This window comes from Trachemys scripta, chromosome 3 (genome assembly GCF_013100865.1).
Source record: "Trachemys scripta elegans isolate TJP31775 chromosome 3, CAS_Tse_1.0, whole genome shotgun sequence".
NCBI lineage: Eukaryota > Metazoa > Chordata > Testudines > Emydidae > Trachemys > Trachemys scripta.
The window spans coordinates 86,842,254-86,865,848 of record NC_048300.1 but is presented as its reverse complement, the minus strand read 5'-3'; the positions used below and the strand labels follow the sequence as shown (position 1 = coordinate 86,865,848).

At 42.3% G+C, this 23,595-nt stretch overlaps 1 protein-coding gene across 2 annotated transcripts in view; it reads left to right on the top strand.

The window, feature by feature from the left end:
• The window catches only part of SLC22A3 (solute carrier family 22 member 3), a 45,488-nt gene that overhangs the window by 4,415 nt on the left and 17,478 nt on the right, over nucleotides 1-23,595 (top strand). For both annotated transcript variants that reach the window (XM_034765281.1, XM_034765280.1), the window contains exons 2-5: nucleotides 13,188-13,291; nucleotides 15,614-15,768; nucleotides 20,005-20,173; nucleotides 21,935-22,052. In XM_034765281.1, the coding sequence (XP_034621172.1) occupies nucleotides 13,188-13,291; nucleotides 15,614-15,768; nucleotides 20,005-20,173; nucleotides 21,935-22,052 (546 nt within the window). The remainder of the gene's footprint in view (nucleotides 1-13,187; nucleotides 13,292-15,613; nucleotides 15,769-20,004; nucleotides 20,174-21,934; nucleotides 22,053-23,595) is intronic.

Genomic DNA, 23,595 nt, shown 5'->3' with positions numbered 1-23,595 from the left:
GGGCTGCTATGCAAAGATGTCTCCCCACAGAACAGGGGTGTAACAATTCCACTCTATCCGGTTCTTATGCAATCACACCTGAAATGCTGCATTCAGTTCTGAGCACCTTATAACCAGAGAGATAAATATGATCAGAGGACTGGAGGGATTGATTTGTGAGGAATTATTAAATTAATTAAATATGCAGGGTGGGTTTCTCATCTTTGTTCTGATCCCTTCACACTGCTATGGTGGTGCAAAAGGGTCTGGATCTCTCCTTGGGAAACACTTGAATATGGTGTCAGTTTCTATTATTTTATGTCTAGTTAATTTGTTAAACTGTTTCAAAATAGTTCCACAGGCAGCTTCAGTTACAGTAACCACTAAGTAAAAGTAATTGTTTGGTTTGATGGGAAATCCAGAGCTGGCACATGAGCAGCACCTGAAGTGCCTGATGCCTATTCCATTGTAGCTGGATTAATTAAATTACACCCTAGGGTAGATTTCAGAGTAGCAGCCGTGTTAGTCTGTATCCGCAAAAAGAACAGGAGTACTGGTGGTACCTTAGAGACTAACAAATTTATTTGACCATAAGCTTTTGTGGGCTATAGCCCACTTCATCAGATGCATAGAATGGAACATACAGCAAGAAGATATTTATACATACAGAGAACATGAAAAGGTGGGAGTAGCCATACCAACTGTAAGAGGCCAATCAATTGAGATGAGCTATCATCAGCAGGAGAGAGAAAAAAACAAAACAAAAAAACAACAACCTTTGAAGTGATAATCAAGATGACCCACAGAAGGTGTGAGGATATTTTAACTTGGGGAAATAGATTCAATTAGTGTAATGACCCAACCATTCCCAGTCTCTGTTCAAACCTAAGTTAATTGTATCTAATTTGCATATTAATTCAAGTTCAGCAGTCTCTCATTGGAGTCTGTTTTTGAACATTTTTTGTTGCAAAATTGCCACCTTCAAGTCTGTCACTGAGTTGTGAGAGAGGTTGAAGTGTTCTCCACTGGTTTTTGAATGTTATGATTCCTGATGTCAGATTTGTGTCCATTTATTCTTTTGCGTAGAAACTGTCCGGTTTGGCCAATGTATATGGCAGAGGGGCATTGCTGGCACATGATGGCATATATCATGTTGGTAGATGTGCAGGTGAACGAGCCCCTAATGGCATGGCTGATGTGATTAGGTCCTATGATGGTGTCACTTGACAGAGTTGGCATCGGGCTTTGTTGCAAGGATAGGTTCCTGGGTTAGTGTTTATGTTGTATGGTGTGCGGTTGCTGGTGAGTATTTGCTTCAGGTTGGGGGCCTGTCTGTAAGCGAGGACTGGTCTGTCTCCCAAGATCTGTGAGAGTGAGGGATCATCTTTCAGGATAGGTTGTAGATCTTTGATGATGCGCTGGAGAGGTTTTAGTTGGGAGCTGAAGGTGACGGCTAGTGGCGTTCTGTTATTTTCTTTGTTGGGCCTGTCCTGTAGCAGGTGAATTCTGGGTACTCTTCTGGCTCTGTCAATCTGGTTTTTCACTTTGGCAGGTGGGTATTGTAGTTTTAAGAATGCTTGATAGAGATCTTGTAGGTGTTTGTCTCTGTCTGAGGGATTGGAGCAAATGCGGTTGTATCTTAGAGCTTGGCTGTAGACAATGGATCGTGTGGTGTGTCCTGGATGGAAGCTGGAGGCATGTAGGTAAGTATAGTGGTCAGTAGGTTTCTGGTATAGGGTGGTGTTTATGTGACCATCACTTATTAGCACAGTAGTGTCTAGGAAATGGACCGCTTGTGTGGATTGGTCTAGGCTGAGGATGATGGTGGGATGGAAATTGTTAAAATCATTGTAGAATTCCTCAAGGGCTTCTTCTCCATGGGTCCATATGATGAAGACGTCATCAATGTAGTGCAAGTAGAGGAGGGGCGTTAGGGGATGAGAGCTAAGGAAGTGTTGTTCTAAGTCAGCCATAAAAATGTTGGCATACTGTGGGGCCATGTGGGTACCCATAGCAGTGCCGCTGACTTGAAGGTATATATTGTCCCCAAATGTGAAATAGTTGTAGGTGAGGACAAAGTCACAAAGTTCAGCCACCAGGTTAGCCGTGATATTATCTGGGATACTGTTCCTGATGGCCTGTAGTCCATATTTGTGTGGAATGTTGGTGTAGAGGGCTTCTACATCCATAGTGGCCAGGATGGTGTTTTCTGGAAGATCACCGATGGATTGTAGTTTCCTCAGGAAGTCAGTGGTGTCTCGAAGATAGCTGGGAGTGCAGGTAGAGTAGGGCTTGAGGAGAGAGTCCACGTAGCCAGACAATCCTGTTGTTAGGGTGCCAATGCTTGAGATGATGGGGCGTCCAGGATTGCCAGGTTTATGGATCTTGGGTAGCAAATAGAATACCCCTGGTCAGGATTCTAGGCATGTGTCTGTACAGATCTGTTCCTGTGCTTTTTCAGGGAATTTCCTGAGCAGATGGTGTAGTTTCTTTTGGTAATCATCAGTGGGATCAGAGGATAATGGCTTGTAGACTGTGGAGTTAGAGAGCTGCCTAGCAGCCTCTTGTTCATATTCCAACTTATTCATGATGACGACAGCACCTCCTTTGTTAGCCCTTTTGATTATGATGTCAGAGTTGTTCCTGAGGCTGTTGATAGTGTTGTGTTCAACACGGCTGAGGTTATGGGGCAAGTGATGCTGCTTTTCCACAATTTCAGCCCGTGCACGTTGACAGAAGCAATCTATGTAGAGGTCCAGTCTACACCTATGGTAGGTGGCTGTAAGTGGGTCCTTTCACAATGAGGTATTTTGAGGAGGAGGAGAACAGAATCCACTATAACGTCCATTACGGACAACACTTGGCAACTCTTCTTCAGGCCTTAATGATAGGTGAAATAGCAAAACCTAAGATTCGTTTATAAAACATTCTTGGTGTCTTATGGAGGTACAACAGCAAGTCCTCTTTCTCCTTGCCACTGCAGTTTGAAGTTTTGCATATTGTACCAGGATGGGTTCTGGATTCTACAGCTTTGGGTCATGCTTTTCCTTGCAGGCACCTAAAATCAGACAGAGTTGCCTTACAAAAGGCAAACTCATTAACTCTCAGTACATAATGCAGCTAGAGTCCTTGAACTCCCTGATCCTGAGGTGGAATAAAGCTAGACAAAGTAGTGATCAGAATGATTTTAAGATGCAGATTGCAGCAAATGCACTGAAATCAGTTTGACTTTATTTGTAAAACCTCACAATAATAATTCCACAAATGTAATTATGTTTCCCTTTTTAAGAGAACACACAAAACTTAGTGAAATTAAGTATTTGGGAAATACCCCCAAAATAAAATCAAATATTGTTTCCACTTGTTTTTATTGGGCTTTTGTTACTCCTCACGAACCTGGAAAAAGACTAGTTGGGGCAGCAGTAGGTTTGGAATCAAATGGCTTGTCAGATTTTGCTGGGAAAGGGAACCATAGAGGAGATACAGATCTTGGCCTAAATTCATTCCCCATTTATGTCAGATGATATCAGCATAAATAATGCGGGGGTCCAGATTGCATTTTTTTAGGAATGGGAGTGGAATCACTAAAAGTCACTTCCACAAATGGGTGGTGCAGGCTGAAAAGAGGATATGACTAGAGCTGCTAGAGGGTGCAGTGATTCAGCAGTTCCGTACAGTGGACCAGAAATCAGAAAGAAAAAAAAAAAGTTGAGTCTAGATCATTTCCACCAACTACTGATAGAATGTTGCAAAGGGTGGATAATTTTATCCAAACATTTTTGACAATGATGACGCCTAGTGGCATGTTAATGGATTACAGACAAATCTACAGATTCAGATGCCAGCAGAGACAGTAATCTACAGATTCATCAATTGCTAATAGCAAAGCTGGTGTGTTCCAGACTTAATAGCAGCCTTTATTGGCACACGTTTAGCATAATGAACTGATTCCAATGTAGCCTCTCAGCAACACTTTCTTATGACGAAAGTTATGTAATTTTGAGACTTGGCAACAATTCATTGCCCAAGTGGGAGGTCTGAGAAGGACAAATCATCACCAGAACACATTATCCTACTACACTTGTTGCCATTAAATCATCATGCTCTGATACTTGGCAGCTGTCTCAAAAAACCCAGACAATATTTTCAAAGGAATCTGTAACCAGTTCAGCAATGTTTATCTTACAACTTTTACAGTGTCTTAAAGCAGTGAATAACATGACAGTCAAAGCTTTGGTGGAGAGAAAACAGCTGTTCCTTTTTCTATACTACTCCAGAAGAATTAATTCAACACTACAGAAAAGCCCCGAAGCCTACACTTACCTTGATTAGTACGTCTGGGTTAATACAAGAAATCAGTGCTACTCTTCCATATTATCATGTAGGGTTTGAGGGGTAGTGAGAGGGTGGTGGGAGCAGACAGGGGGACTGATTTAGTGCCAAGACATGGGTTCACTACAAAGTTCTCAGTAAAGTTTCCCCCATATAAAAATGATTGTGCTTCAGGTAGGGCATATCTTCACAGCCCCATTTATTTCAGTGAAGCTGCACCAATTTACACTGGATGAGAAGCTGGGACATCGACTTCAAATGCTTGATAACTGCTATTTTTTTTTATGTTTGCCAGGGCCGGCTCTAGGATTTTTGCCGCCCCAGGCAAAAACAATTTTGGCTGCCCCCGCCCCATTTTTTTCTTACCCCACCCCCGGCCCTGCCTCAACTCCGCCCCTTCCCCAAATCCCCAGCCCTGCCTCCTCCCCGCAGGCTCTCAAGCCTAGGAGGGAGGGAGGGAGGGAGGGAGAGGGAGAAGCAGCGCATGCGCGGCAGCCACTCGGGGTCTCCCCCTCCCTCCCAGGCTCTCAGACCTGGCAGGGAGGGGGAGCAGCGGCACGTGAATCAGCTGTTTCGCGCGCCGCGGCTGCTCGGGATCTCCCCCTCCCTCCCGGGTTTGAGAGCCTGGGAGGGAGGACGAGCAGCGGCGTGCGAGCGGCAGCAGCGGAGGTGAGTTAGGGCAGCCGGGGCACATTTTTAGGGGCGGTATGGCCCGCGCCAGAATGCCGCCCCTAAAAATGTGCCGCCCCAAGCACCAGCTTGTTTTGCTGGTGCCTAGAGCCGGCCCTGATGTTTGCACAGGGTTGGGATGAGTTTACAAATCTCTCCTTTATTTTGCCAGTCTGGAGTCAGCAGTGATAATAAGAAAGGGAAAAGTTGTTTTTTTTAAAAAGGAGGAGGCCAATTTCACATTAGAAAGCTTGGTATCATTCCGGGTGGTCCAGCCAGCAGATCTACAAGTGATTCAAGCTGGACCTTGAAGTCATGTATGAAAATTCAGGCAAAAAAACCTCCAAAATCAAAACCAAACAAACCTCACTACTCAGGTTCTTGTGACACAGCAACTTAAGAGTGAAATCTGACCCTCCGTTTTTCTTTGTCATTATTGAGTTCCACCGGTGTGCTCACCTCTGAACAAGGTAGAGATGAAAATCTGCCCTGAGGAGGTCTCTTAGCACATCTTGTTTTGATAAAACCAAGAGAAAGGGCTGTTTATCTACCCCCCCCCCACAGCCCCCGAGCTGAATCAGCTTGAAGTTTGATTTCAGTGAAGTGCTGGTGAAAAATGCTTTGGAGAATGAGAGAATCTATACACCCCCAAAGCAAGTACAGACTGGGTAGCAGCAGTCTGACCTGCCCCAGATTGGCCTAGCAATGTACTTTTGTCCTCCCCTGGAGGCACCACCTGCAGGACTGAGAGGATATTAATACTGCCAAGTAGGATGCCAGTTTTGCTGGTGGTTTTTTCAAATGGACACTTGTTCAGCCAGAACTGGGCTGAGACCTTCGATTCATTGTAGACAGACAGAGAAAAACATCTAGTACTGGTCAATTAATGAATAATAGTTGTAAATCAAATATTTACTTATCTCACCTGTCTCTTGTGAAGATTAGTTGTGACTGACTGTATAGTGCTTTCAGATCCTCAGGCCAAGATGCTATGCTTCCAAGTCCTCTGATGAATTATTATCAGGTAAGGCAATGCAGGGTTGAATCTGGGAAGTCAGGGAAAGGTATACACGGTGCTGAAGGACGAAGGTATGAGCTTTCCAGCATCCCGCTCAGTACTGGAACAGAAGCCTGTCCTTAGTTGTATCACAGAGACCGGGGCAGGGGGAAGGGAGAAGAGGGAGCGATCCAAAGCTTATTGAAGTCATGGAAAGACTCCATCGACTTCAGTAGCCTTTGGCTCAGGTCCCAAATCACTTGCACCTCTATACAGAAAAGTGAGGTGCTGCTGAATACCTGTAACTCCCATTGTCTTCAGTCCTTGAACTACACAGAAAAACATTGTGGAGTACTTGCTATCCCCTAACTGAATCTGAGTGTCAGTCCAAAACAAAAAATATCTGTCCTCTGACAGACATACTGTGAGGGGAGACACTGTAATAACCATTTTGTTTTCCAGGTATTAGTCATGACCTTGACCTTCTCAGTGCTCATTTCAGACCCATCCTCCTCCTTTGTTTAAAGGTTATTTCAGCTGTGAAATCCTTAGGCATATTGGGGATTTCCTTCCCTCTCTCTGGGGAGATAGATAATTTAATACCCTTTTCCTGGCTAAGTAAAATAGGCAAAGTAAACTAAAATAGTCCCAAATAACTGCACCACAGTTAAAAAAAAATTCATTGGAATTTGGTCTAAATGTCTAGGCGTTGAGTGGGTAGTGAGAGCATTTAGCACCTTCCAGGCATCTGGCTCCTCACCAGGGGATACTTTCATCCCCTACAATCCGGCAGCTCCAAAGGAGTTGGTGGGGGAAGTAATGACATCAGCTTTCCCCTCTTCCATTCCTTTATTTATAACACAGTGCAGCTGAGAGTCGTGGCACTGTCCTGAAGTAGGTGGTTTCTTCTCTCTTAAGCTCCTATCTCGATTGCTCGCAGTGACTGGTCTTTGCACATGTCACTGGAGGTGAGAGCAGTGGAGTTCAGATTGGTACTGGTTATGAATTCATATACCAGGCCCTTTCTAGCCATCGTATTAAATTGAGTTCAAGCATATAGTGTGGTAATGTGCATTTTGTTATGTACTGTATGGAAACTGTTAGCAAATGAAGTGTGTAGCCCACAGGCAAATTGTCAGTGCAGCCCTCAGTGTTGTAAAATGTGGACATCCCAGCCTTAAGCAGTGCATTACTGTGTGTGTGTACAAGTGCAGTCGGAGGTTTTCTGACACATACATCAATGGATGCTGAGGAGCTGAGCCTGAAATTAAAACCTACCTACTTAACTAACTTCCTCCAGATGTTAGGTCTTCCCTTTGAATTAGACTTAGAATAGAGGGGCAAAGTTCTGGTCTGGACCTGAACTTGTCCAAATTTTGGGGAGAAAGGGAGCACAGTGGCTGAGAGATAGGAAGGCAAATCCTCAAAATTAGATGTGAATCTAGATCCAGACTTGCCCAGTGTTCATGAGATGCTCAGACCTAAGGTTTTTGGTTTAGACCACCCCTAGTGTGACCTTTCAGATATCTTTTATAGTTTATTTTCAGCAGACGCACTATACAGCTCTGATTTCACAGGGTTGCCAAGTTGGAAAGGTTAATAAGAAACAATGAAAGATGACGCAAGACACATGAGGCCCAGGCAGAAAGGGCTCTGGATTTTTGGATTCTCTACATTACTGACCCTGGATACCAAGCAGAAGATTGAGAGGGAGGCTTGTGACCCCTCCATTCTGAAGCCTGTATTTTCTTTTCCCATGCACAAAGAGCAAAGCATTCCTTTCAATACACATGAGCCCAATTTGTGAACAGTTATTCACACAAATAATTTTAGTGACTTTCTTGGGACTACATACGTAAGTAACTGCTCACCGGTGTTAGCAATGGGTTCAGTCTGGACCTTAGCTCTTTATAGCTACAGAACAGATACAGCCTGGTACATTTCTGCACATTTCTGCATGTGATCACTGCTAGGACTGAGAGGGTGGTTGGGGCTCCATTCATAGAATCATAGAAGTGTAGGACTGGAAAATGCCTCAGTAGGTCATCTAGTCCAGTCCCCTGCACTCAAGGCAGAACTAAGTAAGACCATTCCTGACAGGTTTTTGTCTAACCTGTTCTTAAAAACCTCCAGTGACAAAGATACCACAATCTCCCTACGCAATTTGTTCCAGTGCTTAACTATCCTGACAGAAAGTTTTTTCTAATGTCCAACCAAAAACCTCCCTTGCTGCAATTTAAGCCCATTGCTTCTTGTCCTGTCCTCAGAGGTTAAGAAGAACAATTTTTCACCCTCCGCCTTGTAACACCTTTTATGTACTTGAAAACTGCTATCATGTCCCCCTCAGTCTTCTTTTCTCCAGACTAAACAAACCCAATTTTTTCCAATCTTTCCTCATAGGTCATGTTTTCTAGACATTTACATTACACTTTTACATTACCTTAAACCTTTACATTCACATTACACCCATGCCTTTTTGTTGAGGCTGCCAACCAGGGTGCTAGTTGCAGTGAATTTTCTGAAATGGGGTTGATTCTCTTTTAAGAACTAGACTGAAATCACCAATTCTTTTCATCCAGGCCACCAAACAGCTTTCAGATGGTGGTAATTTTCAGACATTACCAGGGGTGAAAGTAACTTAAAAGTCTTACCGGTGCGGGGTCTCAGGTGGAAGGGGTGGGGCCTCGGGTGAAAGGGGCGGGGCTGGGGGGGGTCAGCCTTCCACAGCCAGCCCTTCAGTGCTCCCTGGCCCACACCGCCCTGGGCTCCGGCTGCTGCAGTGATAGCAGCGGCGGTGGCCAGGAGCCCCGGGCCCTTTTAAATCTCTGGGCCCCAGGGCAGCTGCCTCTTTTGCCCCCCTCCCCCCACAGCTGCCCGGGGGTGGAGGAGGGGCAGTGACATTAAAGCGCTGCCGCAGCAGCCCTTTAACGTCAACTGTGTACAGGCCGGTACTGGTGGCCACGTCTTACCGGTATGCCATACTGGCCTGTACCAGCCCACTTTCACCTCTGGATACTACCAAACCAAGCCAAGGGTAGTCTGGGAGTGACGGGCTGTAGAACTCAAACAATCCTTTGCGCTATAGACACTTCTATGTTAAAGGTTAACTCTGTTAATGAAAAGGATGAAGAAGACCTCTGTGGAAGCTCGAAAGTTTGTCTCTCTCACCGATAGAAATCGGTCCCAGTGGTGCTGGAACTATTTGTATAGTGGTGCTGCTGAGAGCCATTGGACCAAACTGCAAACCCAGTACGTGATGGAAACCACTTAGAGCCAGGGGTGCGGCAACCCCTGTTCCCCTAGTTCCAGCACCTATGGTTGGTTCAATATCAGATATTACCTCACCCACCTTGTTTTTCTTATATCCTGGTACTAACGCGGCCGTAACAACACTGTTTATATAAAGAGCATTTAAGTGGAACTGCACAGACAAAAAATAACAAAAAACAGAGCCAAGAATTCTTAGCTATGGCAAGAATATTTAAATATATGGACCCGAACAAAACTTAGGATTGACTTATAAGGTATCAGCTAATTTACTTAAGTATTTTACACTATAAATCCTTTTGAAAGTACTCACAGTGCCTTACTGTTATCCATTGTCTCTTGTTTCACGGAAAACACAAGTGATTTAAAGTATTGGACTGATATTTTAAGGCAACAGTTTTTCAACTGTTAGCTGCAAATGTATATTGAGGTACAAGGGTATTGTAAAGGAAGCATATTTTCCCTTGTCTCGTTGGTACACTCTCTCCCCCCGGCCCTTCGTGTCAGGTTGTTCACTTCCTCTCTGTTTATCTTAAATGTGGATTAACTTATTTCAAAAATAAGTATATATTTTTAAAAGGATCGAGCATATTAACTTTCCAAGGCAAGGAGCCCATCTATCTCTACAGACCAATCCTTCAAGCTGTTCCATGAAGGAAGTCAACGGAGCTCCATGCAGGCGTGCAGGGGTCCACTAGCACAGAACAGCTTGCAGTACTGGGGCCTATGTTTGTAAAGCATCTAGCACAGGAGGGCTTTGGTCCTGACTGGGGCCTCTCTGAGTATTATCAGAATATTAATAATAATGGGTCGGATTTTTCCAAAAAACCCAAGGGACTGTTGACTTTCACTGCAACTTATGACCCTAAGTTACTTATGATGTGCTTTTGGAAAACCCACACAATGTCTTTAATACCAAAAGGCACCACAAGACAATGGCCTCCATACTGCTAAAGCATGGGACTGAAAGGGTGTCTTTGGAGCTTAGGTGTGTGGAGGCTCTGCAATGAGAAAAAATTTGCCCTAGCAGAATAGGCTTGAAAAGTATGGCTCACATTTTCAATGAGGTCTCTACATCTACATTTGTAATTCTGTCCATGCCAATGATTCATGAGGCAAAACAGGATATTTAGACATCTGTGGGCTCAAATTTATAGGCTATGGACCTGGTTCTCATCTCAACTATGTAGATTTTGTGCCAGTGTAATTCCATTGACTTCAGCGGCCACTGTTCCTTATTTACAGCCAAGTGAATGATATTGGAATCCAACCCTGGGTTTCAAAAGTGGCACTACAAACGCATATATGTGAAAGGTGAATTTGCTTTGATTTGAAGTGTTCAGGTATCCTTGTTTCTCCTGGGAGAGTTGAGACACGGGCAAAAAGCCTGATGCCACTTTCAGTGTTAGAAAAATGAGGTCCTGAACGCTGAATTCGGACGGTGGAATTTAAAGGAAGTGATTTAAATTCATTAGTTTTAAAATGTATTTATTTGTAACTTAAGTTTGCCTGTAAATTCTGTTAAGGATTTGAGATCAAATACATTTTCCTTTTATGATGTGTTTATTTTTAAAGTATTTCATTTTAAATCCTTTTCATTCTGTGTTCACAATAATCCATTATTAGCTCATTATTTACCTTTTCTGCCTATTTTACTTCTTTGATTGCAGGGCTTGTGGACAGAAGTCTTCTGTCAGGACTCTGCTTTAAGAGCAAGCAAGGTTGTCAAATCCTAAATAGGCCTTCGTTGCGTTGGTCTCCTGGTGAGGGGCTCTTTACTGCGGTCCAACACTGAGCTCCTTTGTTCATTTGCTAGCTTGGTCTCTCTCTTTAAGACCTTGACCTTACATGGTGCTGAGCAACCTTAATTCTCATTAAACAACTTTAAGTTTCAGGGACTATTGGTCCAGATTCTTCCAGCAGTTGTTTCCAATATATCTCCAGAAGAGTGTACCACAGAGGGTGACTGCGCCCTGACTCCATCTCACCCCTCTGGCTGGTTATGCTCCAAGATATCAGGTAGAGATCCATTTCCCAGTGACTGGTAGAGTGACTTCCATAGGCTCTGGTGGAGAGAGGAAAGAGGCTTACTGGTGCCATCCTTGCTTTTCTTCCACCTAGTCCTCTTTGCCAATTTTTTCACTCCATTATTCCATTCCATGTTTTACTCTACAGAAGATCAGCTAGCTCCATATTTTCTACTTGATTAGCTAGTTTTAAAGACCAAATAGGCTGCGTTTGCCTGTTTGGGTGGTTTCAAACGTTCCTCCTGAAATCTCTCACCAGTGACAATGTCACAGGCATATACAAGTACTTTTAAAGTCACTTTTAGAAATGGCCATGTTCTTGAAAAAACTTTATGTAGTGGGACGTTATGGAAATATTTCATGAAGTTCTGTCCTTTCTGTCCTGCTGTTGTACTTGTTTAAGAAACAAGGAGGTAGGAGTACTCGTCAAAGAGTAAATGTGCGACCACAGGTTCACACTTTGGAGTTTGTGAAAATTTCATAGCAGTTATTGTTTCTGAGACATGAGAACAAGTTTTGTTCCTGGAAGAACCTAATGATTCTATACATTCTGGCCAAGATTTATAACAAGTTTTATAACAAGTTCACTTTTGAACACCACTTGGCATTCAAAAAGGATGAGCTGAGCTCCCAAAAGTCAAGAGCTTGGCTTCAAAATTATCAGCTTTTTTAAAATAATAAATATTTGTGTCCTTATTATTGTTCTAGATTTTGAACTTTAGGGTTGACGTAGTCAAACTTTTCTCCACCACCATAAGGGTAGAAACTCACTTTTAAAAAAGAAAGTTAAGATTCTCAATTAATCACAGGATTCCAGGAACTGTGGCTTTAAGAAAATACAAATATTGTGAGACTCGCAATAAATCACAAGAGTTGGCAAAACTGAGTTAGGGTCCTAAGTCCATTTATAAAGAATTGAAGGGTCTGAGAAAGCTACAGCAAGAAAAACATTTTCAACCTGTCAGAAATTGGTTTGACATTTGTTTTCTGCACCCTCACAGGTCAAGTAGCTCTACTTTTGCCTAGGAGGCACTAAGAAAAAAATTAACACATCTGGAGATGTTAGTATTTTCCCTGGCTATAGCTCTGCATTTACTCTGAGCTAAACATAGATGCAGCATTGCCTTGCTAGCAGATGTGAAACTATTATACTCAATCTGTATAACAACAAACCAATTCAATTGTCTCCCCTTTTGAGGACATTTGGTGTACAAAACCTGAAACACAGCAGCCTTTTGGTAAGGAGGATCCATTTTCTGTTTTACTGTAGCTCCAGTGATCTGGATTCACTAGTGCGGGTATTTCTCTGTGCCAAATGGGCCTGCCATTGAACAAGTTCACAATAAATGGGAAGGATGACAAGATGGATGACTCTTAATCTGAGACCAATCAGTAAGAAACTGCATTTGCTCAGAGATCCTCTGGGAGGAGAGAATCCATGGAGGACACTCGATTGACATATCTCCACATACTGACTATACTACAAGTTAAGCAAAGGTGTCAACAGTGTCAAGAGCTGCTAATAAGTCTAATAAGGTGATCATGGATATCTTACCCTGGTCTACCACTGTGAGGAGATAATCAGCCAGCAATAGCAACACAGTCTCTGTGCTAGATCTGGAACCAGACTGCTAGGGATACAGGAAGTCTATGGAATCCAAGGGTTATTGGAGCAGCCTGCAATATCATCTTCTTAATACATTTCTATTAAAAAGGGATGTTTGAGATGAGATGGTAATGGCTGAGGTGGTAAAAAACAAAAGCTTGAAAGTGGTTTCTCAAACACTTAGTGATTAGGTTTTTGCTCAGGCATTTTTTTGTCCTGGAGCAATACAATTGCTAAAATGTTTTGCTTTGAGGGAAAATATTCCATTTCGGTGGGGGAATCTTAATATATCTCTTGCTTGTTCCCACAGTATAACCTTGTGTGTGCCAATGCCTGGATGCTAGATCTAACACAAGCTGTTCTCAATCTGGGGTTTCTGACAGGAGCATTCACTCTAGGCTATGCTGCAGACAGGTACAGTATGTATTTTAATGCAAGTCTACCCTTACAGAGGCAGAAACATCTTGCACTATAATCACTGTATGCAAACATTCGAAGTTTGGAGGTTCAGTTCAATTCCAATAAGCAGGACCCAGCTCACATAAACTTAACTTCCTGAGTCTATAATATTGGTCTGGAAACTTCATGAGATTTCTAGTACTTCCTGGTCCTGTTAGGACTTAAAATAGCACGAAAAGAGCCCTTCTTGTGGTATTTCATAATTTCTGTTCACATCTGGACTCAGGAAAGTACAGAGGAACACAGAAATGAAAAGCAAGCATTCACAGAGAGTTTCAGGGTTGGCAATTTCTGAGTGGGGCATAAGATGAAGAAAGCAGCTCCTTTGAAAGAAGAAGAAGAAACTCAGTGCTACAACCCTCTCAGTTCACACATACCCATATGTTGACCACCAAGGTTATGGTTACAGTTGGTCTTCAACATTTTTAGAGCTGACTGAATACTGCAAAAATGTGTGGGAGAAATCCAGTCCTGTAAACAGGGCCAATGCCAGAGCTAAGCACTACTTAAGTCCAACTCCCTTCAAAATAGGAGGAGGAAGCCTTATTTTAAGGAATTAAGTCAGAATTAAATAGTGTGCAGTCCTCATACCAGCCCAAAGTACAGGGGTGAATTTCACTGTAGATGAATATTTCTTTGATTTGAAAAATATATTAACCTTTGCTGTTTTGTGCTCCTTTTTGATTTGCTATCCAAGAATATCCTAGTAGGTGATTTTATTAGGCAGAGCACACAGAGAATATTCTCAGTTAAAGCATTTACTGCATAAACTCCTAAACAAAAGCATTTACAATAAAAATCTCATTGTACTGAGAATTATGGTCATCCAGTAGGGGACAAACCTACCATGTGACCTATGTGTCCAATCACAAGCAAACAGTACAAGTTTTGCATACTGAAGTCACACAACAAAGTTCTCAAATATGGTAGAGAGCAAGGATCACTTGCAAACATTCGTAAGTGAATAATTTTTTTAAAAGAATCAACTGAAGAAAAAAAATTGTTATCTTTACACAGACAATTGGCAAACAGAAAGAGGAGGAGAGAGAGAGTGAGCCGATAAATCATTGTTTGAAAGTATTTGCTTAGCTGTATTCAAAATAAAGGGATTTAAAGCAAGGTTAACATTGGATGAAGACAACATTTCAGGGCAGCAACTATAAACTAGTTACCTCATGATCAAATCAGAGAGAATCATGATGCTCATAAAGTGCTTTGACAGTCTTGGGTGAAATGATAATAGAAATAATTTATATTATTATAGAATTACACCTTACCCACAACCTTTGGCTCTGTAATTGTCTCTTTTACCACAAAGTTCAAAGGGTTTTATCTAGAGCTGATAGAAAAATGCCAATTATTTTTCTTAGGATTTTTTTAAAGTCATTTGGGTCAAAATTTCTTATTAGTTTTGTTTGTGTCCTCTCCCCAACCACAACAACAACTCCTCCCGCACTCAAAAACAAACCTGAAAAAATTTCAAAAATTCCTTTAGTTAAAAAAATAAATTATTTTTGTTTTTTGGGGTTTGTGTGTGGGGGGAGGAGTGTTGGTTGGTTGGCTTTTGGCCAATAAAAAAAAAACACAGAAAATTTTGAGCAAAAAGAACGTTTTTATTTTGGTCAAAAATATTTTTTATTAAAAAAATGACTTTTTAAAAAACTAACTCTAGTTTGGGCCTGTAGTTAGGTTTTGCTTGTCCATTAATATTGTTGGGATAAAATGTTTAAAATTCAATACTAATGAATACAAAATTAAAATACTAGAAGATAGACATTATAAGCTCTAAACAGAATATTTACGCTGCTGTTTCATTTGGCATTCTAGTAAAGGGTAAGACATTTCCTACACAGGGTGTGACTGTACTTAAAATAGGCAGTTTAAGGGAATAAACATACACACGTTGAAGTTAATAGCAAAAGTCCCATTTATTTCAATAGGAGCATTCTAATTTCTATAATTTAAGTGAACCATGCAAAATTAGAAACTGTTTTCCAAAAACTGGACCTAAATGTTTTCAATCTCTGCTTTAAAAGTGGAGACAGAGAGGCTGAGATTAGTATCCAGGAGGAGAGAGTTCCACTTCCTAGGAGCCAGTACAACAAAGACTCAGCCACCATTGTAAGGCCTAGTGATGGGAAACCTTACAAGATTGATAGCATCAAGACAAGACTTAGTTTATGGCTGGAGTTGAAACCTTCTCCTAAGTCAAGAAGGAAAATGTTAGTCATCTTTCAACATTCTCCCCCCCCCCCCCCCCTTTTTTTTTTTTGGCAGATATGGCAGAATCCGTATTTACCTCTACTCCTGCCTTGGGGTAGGGTTATGTGGCCTCGTTGTGGCATTTGCACCAAATTTTTCCACATTTTTGGTCTTTCGCTTCCTACAAGGTGTATTTGGAAAGGGAACCTGGATGACAGCATATGTTATTGGTAAGAAATGTACTTTTCCCCTTTTTTGGGTGGGGAGATTGAGGGAATGGATGTTGGTGGACAGGCTACCTGAATGTGAAGGCAGGTGAGAACTGCAGAGTTGTTCACCAATGATCTGAGGTGAAAGGAGCCAATGGAGATAGATCATCACTGGAACATAACATAACCCTGATACAAATAGCCCTCCCAAAGCCCCTCTAATAACCCTGATATCTGTCTGCTCAAAATCAGCCGCCAAGCAATCCACCTCAGTGCTTCATCCCAGAGAAACTTTTCCCCCTTAGCTTCACAAATGTTATGCAGAGCACACAGGCTGCTATGACCATGGGAATATTTTCCTCATTGAGGTCTAACCTGCCAAAAAGGCGGAACCAGTGACCCTTTAATCTACCAAATGCACATTCAATGGACATTCTGCACCTGCTGAGCCTGTTGTTGAAGCATTCCTTGCTGCTGTCAAGGTTTCCGGTGTAAGGCTTCATAAGCCACAGGAGTAAGGGGCAGGCAGAGTCTCCCAGGATCACTATTGGCATTTCCACATCCCCTCGTGGAATATTTTGGTGTGAAAAGAAAGTCCCTCTATATGGGCCAGTGTTCCTGAAGATGTGTGCACCTTCCCTGATAACCCCACAATTATGTCAGTGAAACAACCCCAGTGATCCAACAGCACCTGCAATACAGCAGAGAAGTATCCCTTTCTGTTGATGTAATCTGTTGCAAGATGGTCTGGGGCCAAAAGTGGGATAGGCATGCCATCTATTGCCCCACTGCAGTTAGGGAATCCCATTGCTGCAAAGCCATCCATTATTTCCCATACATTGAGTCATAGTCCTTCGGCGCAGGAGGCAATTAATGGCCTTGTACACTTGCATAATCACAACCCCTATGGTGGACTTCCTAACTCCAAACTGATTTGTGACTGACCAATAGCAGTCGGAGTTGCCAGCTTCCACACAGCGATTGCTACTTGCTTTTTCACCATGTGGGCAGCTCTCATTTTGGTGTTCTTGCACTACTGGGCAGGGGCAAGTTCCACACACAGTTCCAGGAAGGTGGCTTTGCACATCCAAAAGTTCTGCAGCCACTGCTTGTTATCCCAGAGCTGCATAACGATGCGATCCCACCACTCAGTGCTTGTTTCCCAAACCCAATAGCGATGCTCCACTTTGTGCAGCTCCTTTGTGAATTCTAACATCAATCTTGAATTGTTTCTTTCCATGGCACACAGCAGGACAGGCACCGTGGATTCATTTTCAGATTTGCAGGTCATGAAATACTGCAGGATTAGCTGTGTTGTGTTCATAACAAGACTGGAGAGCAGTGCAGGATTCATGCTAGCAGGAAGAGATGGCAGGCACACAGTTTACAGAGGCAGTTGAAAAGTAATTGGAAACTCATGGAATGATGGGATGGAGAAAACTGCATCATGGGATGGTGAGCCTGCCCCCATGATGTACTGTGATCCATTCCCAGAACTCTGAGCGGCAGAAGGTGGTGAAAAGAACAGGAGTACTTGTGACACCTTAGAGACTAACACATTTATTTGAGCATAAGCTTTCGTGGGCTAAAACCCACTTCATCGGATCCATAGAATGGAACACACAGAAAGAAGATATTTATACATACAGAGAACATGAAAAGGTGAGAGTAGCCATACCAACTGTAAGAGGCCAATCAATTGAGATGAGCTATCATCAGCAGGAGAGAGAAAAAAAACCTTTGAAGTTGCACAGTGGGATAGCGACCCATGGTGCACTTCTTTCTCTGTTGATGCTGGAGCACCAACTGTGGATGCACTCCGCAACACCAGGAGCTTTGTGTGAACATGCACAAGTGATGTAATTACAGCGGTTTATGAGCGTCAACATAACTTGAGTTGACTTAACTCTGTAGTGTAGATATAGCCTTAAAATGCAAAGTCCCTTTTTCAAAAGTGACGTAGGTACTTAACAGCCTAAGGGCTTGTCTACACTGCAGCTGCACCTCTGTAGTGCTTCAGTGTAGACACTACCTACGCAGATGGGAGAGGTTCTCCCATCTGCGTAAGTAATCCACCTCCCTGAGAGGTGGTAGCTAGGTCAATGGAAAAATTCTTCCATAGAGGTCTTAGGTGGTTTAACTATGCCACTTAATGGTGTTGATTTTTCCCTGAATGATGTAGTTATGCTGACCTAATTTTCTAGTATTGACCATGCCTCGGTCAGTGTGATTTATTTATCCCTTTGCTTTACCAGTAGGTACATTTAAGGCTGATCAGTGACCTAAGTTACTATGCCTCATATATCGATCTATAGGGAACATATACTTTATACCAAAACATTGACTTCAGTACACTTGGAGGTTGGTTCCTGTAATGTTCTGGAGATATACCCTTCAAATTATTGACACGGTACTTTGGAACAATCCAAGAAGAGGCTGCCCCCAAAGAATCTTAGATTTTACACTGAACCCAGTTTTTACTGGGAAAAGATTTTGGTAGTTCAATGTATACAGATCGAGTCTCTGAGCCTTGATGTTAAGGAGCTCTCAGGCACCAGTGATACAAATTCCTCTGCATCTGCGCAGGGTCAACCTCCCCACAATCAAGTTCAAAAAAAGAGCAAAAGTAATTAACTTAATTCTTAAGTACCAACTTTATAAACTCTTATAGTGATAAAGAAACACAATAATAATAGCTTATTTTCTATTACATAACAGGGCTACTTCATAATCCACATATATTATTTTCAGAGTTATACATAAATAGAAACAAAAAACCGAACAAATTAAATCTAACAGGTTAGTCCCCACAAACTCCCAGTGAGAAGTAACTCAGAGTTCCAAACGTTGAGGTTGGAGTTCTCTTCAGTCTCAGTTACAGTCTTTGCTCATGAACTCAAAACAGTCTGCTGAGTCAAAAGCACTGCAACAATATATTCCCACCTCTTGCTTGCAGAAATCTCCAATTGAAGCCCACAAAGACTTTCTCCTTCTCTGCTGAACTGTAGAATGACTCAATCAGCTAGTCACCCAATTAGCCAACCAATCAGTATTAAGTACACCTCTACCTCGATATAACGCTGTCCTCGGGAGCCAAAAAATCTTACCGCGTTATAGGTGAAACTGGGTTATATTGAACTTGCTTTGATCCACCGGGGTGCGCAGCCCCACCCCACCCCCTAGAGCGCTGCTTTACCGCGTTATATCTGAATTCGTGTTATATCGTCTCGCATTATATCGAGGTAGCGGTGTATATAAATGAAAAACCCTGTTACAATAAAAATACAAAACCAAGAAGAGCCAAATACAGATGACTCTTTCTCCAGCATCACATTTAACTAAGAAGAGCGATTGTGACCCATACTGGTTAACAGGTTTCAGAGTAGCAGCCGTGTTAGTCTGTATCCGCAAAAAGAACAGGAGTACTTGTGGCACCTTAGAGACTAACAAATTTATTAGAGCATAAGCTTTCGTGGGCTACAGCCCACTTCTTCGGATGCATATAGAGTGGAATAAATATTGAGGAGATATATATACACACATACAGAGAGCATGATTTATTCCACTCTATATGCATCCGAAGAAGTGGGCTGTAGTCCACGAAAGCTTATGCTCTAATAAATTTGTTAGTCTCTAAGGTGCCACAAGTACTCCTGTTCTTTTTGCGCATACTGGTTAAGACAATTTAACTAAAACAGTTTGGCTAAAAATCAAATAACAGTCCAGGTATACAATTCAAATGAAAGAAGATAGTCATAGAAAAAGGAAATGGGAGGGGGAAAATTAATGCTGCCAGTGTGGCCCTGTGTTGGAGAGTTCACCATAACACTAGCCTGCTACAGAATGCTTCACAAGCCAGCCTGCTCCTGCACTTGAGCTTCTCCCAACCCATGTAGGTTGTGTCTTTTTATAAAGCAGCTGCCCTAACTATTTGCCCTCATTGGAGTCTGAGTCCAGCTACAGGGAGCCTATTGAGCATGACCAAAAGTACAGCACCCAATTCCAGAAACTTCTGGACATGGAATGCTAAGTGTGCATTGGCCTAACAACAGTGATCCAGACAACTCATTCCTCCCCCTTTCTCCTCTCTAATAGCTCTCTAGTAGGCACATGGGTTACACATAATTTTTAGAAAAAGGGCACTTTCAGTTGTAATCCAAGGTAGAACCCCCTGCATAACCGTGAGCCAACATTGCAAATGTAATGTTTTTAATTTGAATAGGGTTTATTTCTGTTTGTTTTTTTCCCTCTCTTCAGTGACAGAAATAGTTGGCTCAGATCAGCGAAGGATTGTTGGAATTGTGATACAGATGTTCTTCACCCTTGGAATAATGATTCTCCCTGGGATTGCTTACCTGATTCCCACGTGGCAGGGGATTCAGCTGGCCATAACACTCCCCAATTTTCTTTTCCTGCTGTATTACTGGTAACGTTGTGTTCATTTGATCTCTGTAGGTTCATGCTTTGTATTCAAATCTAGATCGGAGAATTCTTAAAAAGAGGGTTTCCCTGAACTTTCCAGAAATTACTGTTGGATGCATTTCAGATTAAGACCTGGTTACAAAATATGAAGTGAAAAAAACAACTTTGTGGCCTGATAAAATGCCTTTCTGATTAGTCAAACTATACAAGACCCATAGTCTGACATTTTCTAATAGGTTTTACAGGTCTGGAATCCACCAAAAATGTCCCTCACAATATGCCTATATTTTCATGGGTGGACTTCTGTTACCACTGGGTCTATCCTCCAAAGTTCCCTGGTTGTCTTGTAGAGGTCTCATTAGGCCTGGATTCCAAATTAAATTTCTTTGGAGGATCTCATATACATGTTTTTGAAAGTTTAATTACATTTATTTGTGACTGAATACTGTCCCAGTAGTGCCAGGAAACACTTGAAGGGAACAAGAACCTCACAGAGATGTTAACTAACTTGTATGTTTGGCTTGACCACAAGCAATATTTCATTTGAATGGAGTGGGAAAGGCCCAGGGTTGAACAGGAATGGAGAGTGAACTACCTTACCTTCTCTCTTGTAGGAGTTGTCCTCCAAGTCAAGGTTGAAGTACTTTAGTTAGGGCAGTGTGGGGAAGTATGCACTACTGCTGAATCAGCTGCTCGTACGCATCATTCTCTTCCCAGCTGTGTGCCTCAACCCTGACCTGAAGGGAACTACATCTCTGGGTAAAAAGGTAATTCATTCTCCATGTCATTCACTCCTTTTCCTCTCTGAGACTGTCAGCAAAGTGCCACTTAGTGCAAACCCTGGTGGCGAGTTTTAATAAAACTTTGTGCTTATAGAGTTACAGTGTTTTTCATCTAAAACTCTCAAAGCACTTTACAAAGGTGAGTAACTATTCTCCTTTGCAGTTGGAGAAACTGAGGCAGTAAATGATTTGTCGAAGTTCTCTCAACAAGCTAGTGACAGAGCTGGGACTAAATCCAAAGTCTACAATCACCCAATCCCATGCTTAACTGTCTCCTAAGAACTAGAGAGACAAGCAGTGCTTAATTTGTACCAGGGCTTGCCAGGGCTGAGATCCAGCACCTCTAGGCTCTGCAGTTCATAGCCCTGGTACCTCTGGGCTTGCCACATCAGTTTTGAAAGTAAAAAAATTGCTTGAGCCCCAAGCAATTCTCTCACCAAGAGAAGTTGTTCCAATAAAAGATATTACTTCATCCACCTGTGTCTCTAATATCCTGGGACCAACACAGATACTACTGCAGGGCAATGCTAATAACTAGGCCAGGTCAACAACTCCTTTCACCTAGGCCGTCAATCAACCATTTGAGCTAGATTAGGTCCTCCAATGTAAAGGCAAAAAACTACATGTCCTGTCACCAATTCCCTATGTCACTCAGCTTCTGGGCCTTAGGAAACTTTCAGGAAAGTTGAGCAAAACCTAACAACTATTTGAATAAAAAAGATAAAGATAAATGGCTGAATGTTGCATGTGACCTATAAACATTCTACTAGTTCTCAAGCTGTAGTCCGTGGACCTTCCTGGTTGATCATGGCATGAAGTATTTTGAGAGTCAAGCTGAAAGTTGCCTGGGGAGCTGGGTAGAATTTCTATCTTGTTGAGAGGCTGAAGAATCACTGCATTAGGTGTTAATGCAGGTGATGATTCCCATGGTTTTCTTAAGACACAATTAAGCAAAATCCTTGCCTCCCTCTGTGCTTTTACAGGGCAGTTCCTGAATCTCCACGCTGGCTACTGACACGCAAAAAAGGAGACAAGGCATTAAACATTATGCACACCATTGCCAAGCACAATGGAAAATATCTCTCGCCACATTACTCTGAGGTACTTACCATATATTTGCTCCAGTTTTGTTTGATCTTTAACCAGTGTCCTTTCAATTCTGCTAGAATATATTCTGTTTGATTTAGAAGAATTTTACAGTACAACATTATGAACAAATTGTCTGGCTCACTTTTTTTTTCTCTTGAGAAGGAAGAAATAGGTTTACTGAAAGGACACGGGTTGAAATTGGAACATTTCCAAGAAGTCATAAGAGATGGGAATGCTGAGTGACTGATGTAAAATTCCCACTAAACATCCCAGATCTTAAAGAACTATACTAGACATCTTAAATCACTAGGGGCCATTGTCTTTCATAATGGCTTATACTCAGACAGTATTGTGCAGTGGTCTGTCTGCTGACATACCCCATGTGGAGGATGTGTCCATTAGTCTCATTGTGGAGCTGATATTTATCTCCGTCCTAAAAAATAAAGGTTGAACAAGGGAGTGGGTTCTAAGTACTTAGTGGCGGGGGGGAGGGAGGGAGCTGGTTAATAAGATTCCCTAACAAAGTTGTTTCTCATTTTGTTTTTTTGGTCATATTTCTTGTAATGATGTTTTTCTTAGTCAGCCCTAATTACAGACCTTGTGTTTCAGAGCAAAGGAGTAGGAACAACATGGCAAAGGGGCCTTAAATTACGTTGCAGAGTGGAGATTGTGTCTTTCTACGTATTTGTAGAAAGCCTAGCATGAGGATACTCTGATCCTGATTTGCGTCTTTGATTGCTACTGTAATGCTATATTATTAAACATAGTGAGCACTGCATAATAGCGCCTCCATGCCTATTCTGCTTGCTAAGGGCTGCACCAAATTTTAGAGGGCATACCGATTGTAGGGGGAGGAGAAAGTACTAAGGCATGGGATTATTCAAGCATATTACAGTTTTAAGTGGGCAGTATCAGCACTACTGTGCAATGACACCGCTGTTCATGCTCCTCTCCTAGTCCATCATATATGGATAGCTGCAAGAAAGCTTGTGCTGCTCCTTGCAGCATGAAGTTACACACTGAACCTGCACGTGGTTTGCCAGTACTCCTGGACCATCATTTGAGGGAATGAGGGTCCAGGAGACCTGGCAAATCACATGGAGGCATCAGGGTTTTTGGGAGCTGCTGCTGCTTCCTCTGGCTGGTCCACTGGATCCCAAACCCCCACTGCCCAAAGGGAGTATCTAACAGGAGCACTGAATTGAAACCCACAGATTTGCCCTCCTCCCAAGAGTTTCTCCAAAGGAGGGAAGGGATGGCCAAAATTTAAACTAGGGGAAGCAGAATATGTATTGACTATGAGTTCACCATTTGCAAAAGGGAGGATACCTGATGGAATCAGAATTCCCTTGTGGCCCGAGATGGAGGTGAAAGGAGTGATGTGGTTAAGTATACATTGTCATAGTGTTATGGCATTACATATGGCCATGGACTATATCTGATCGCACTGAATGGTTTCAAAAGTCTACTTTTTTAAGCTTTGGACATGTAGACAAATGACCTACCAGCAACAGTCAGTTAAGAGATCTGTAGGCATTGTCTACAAGCTAGGCTT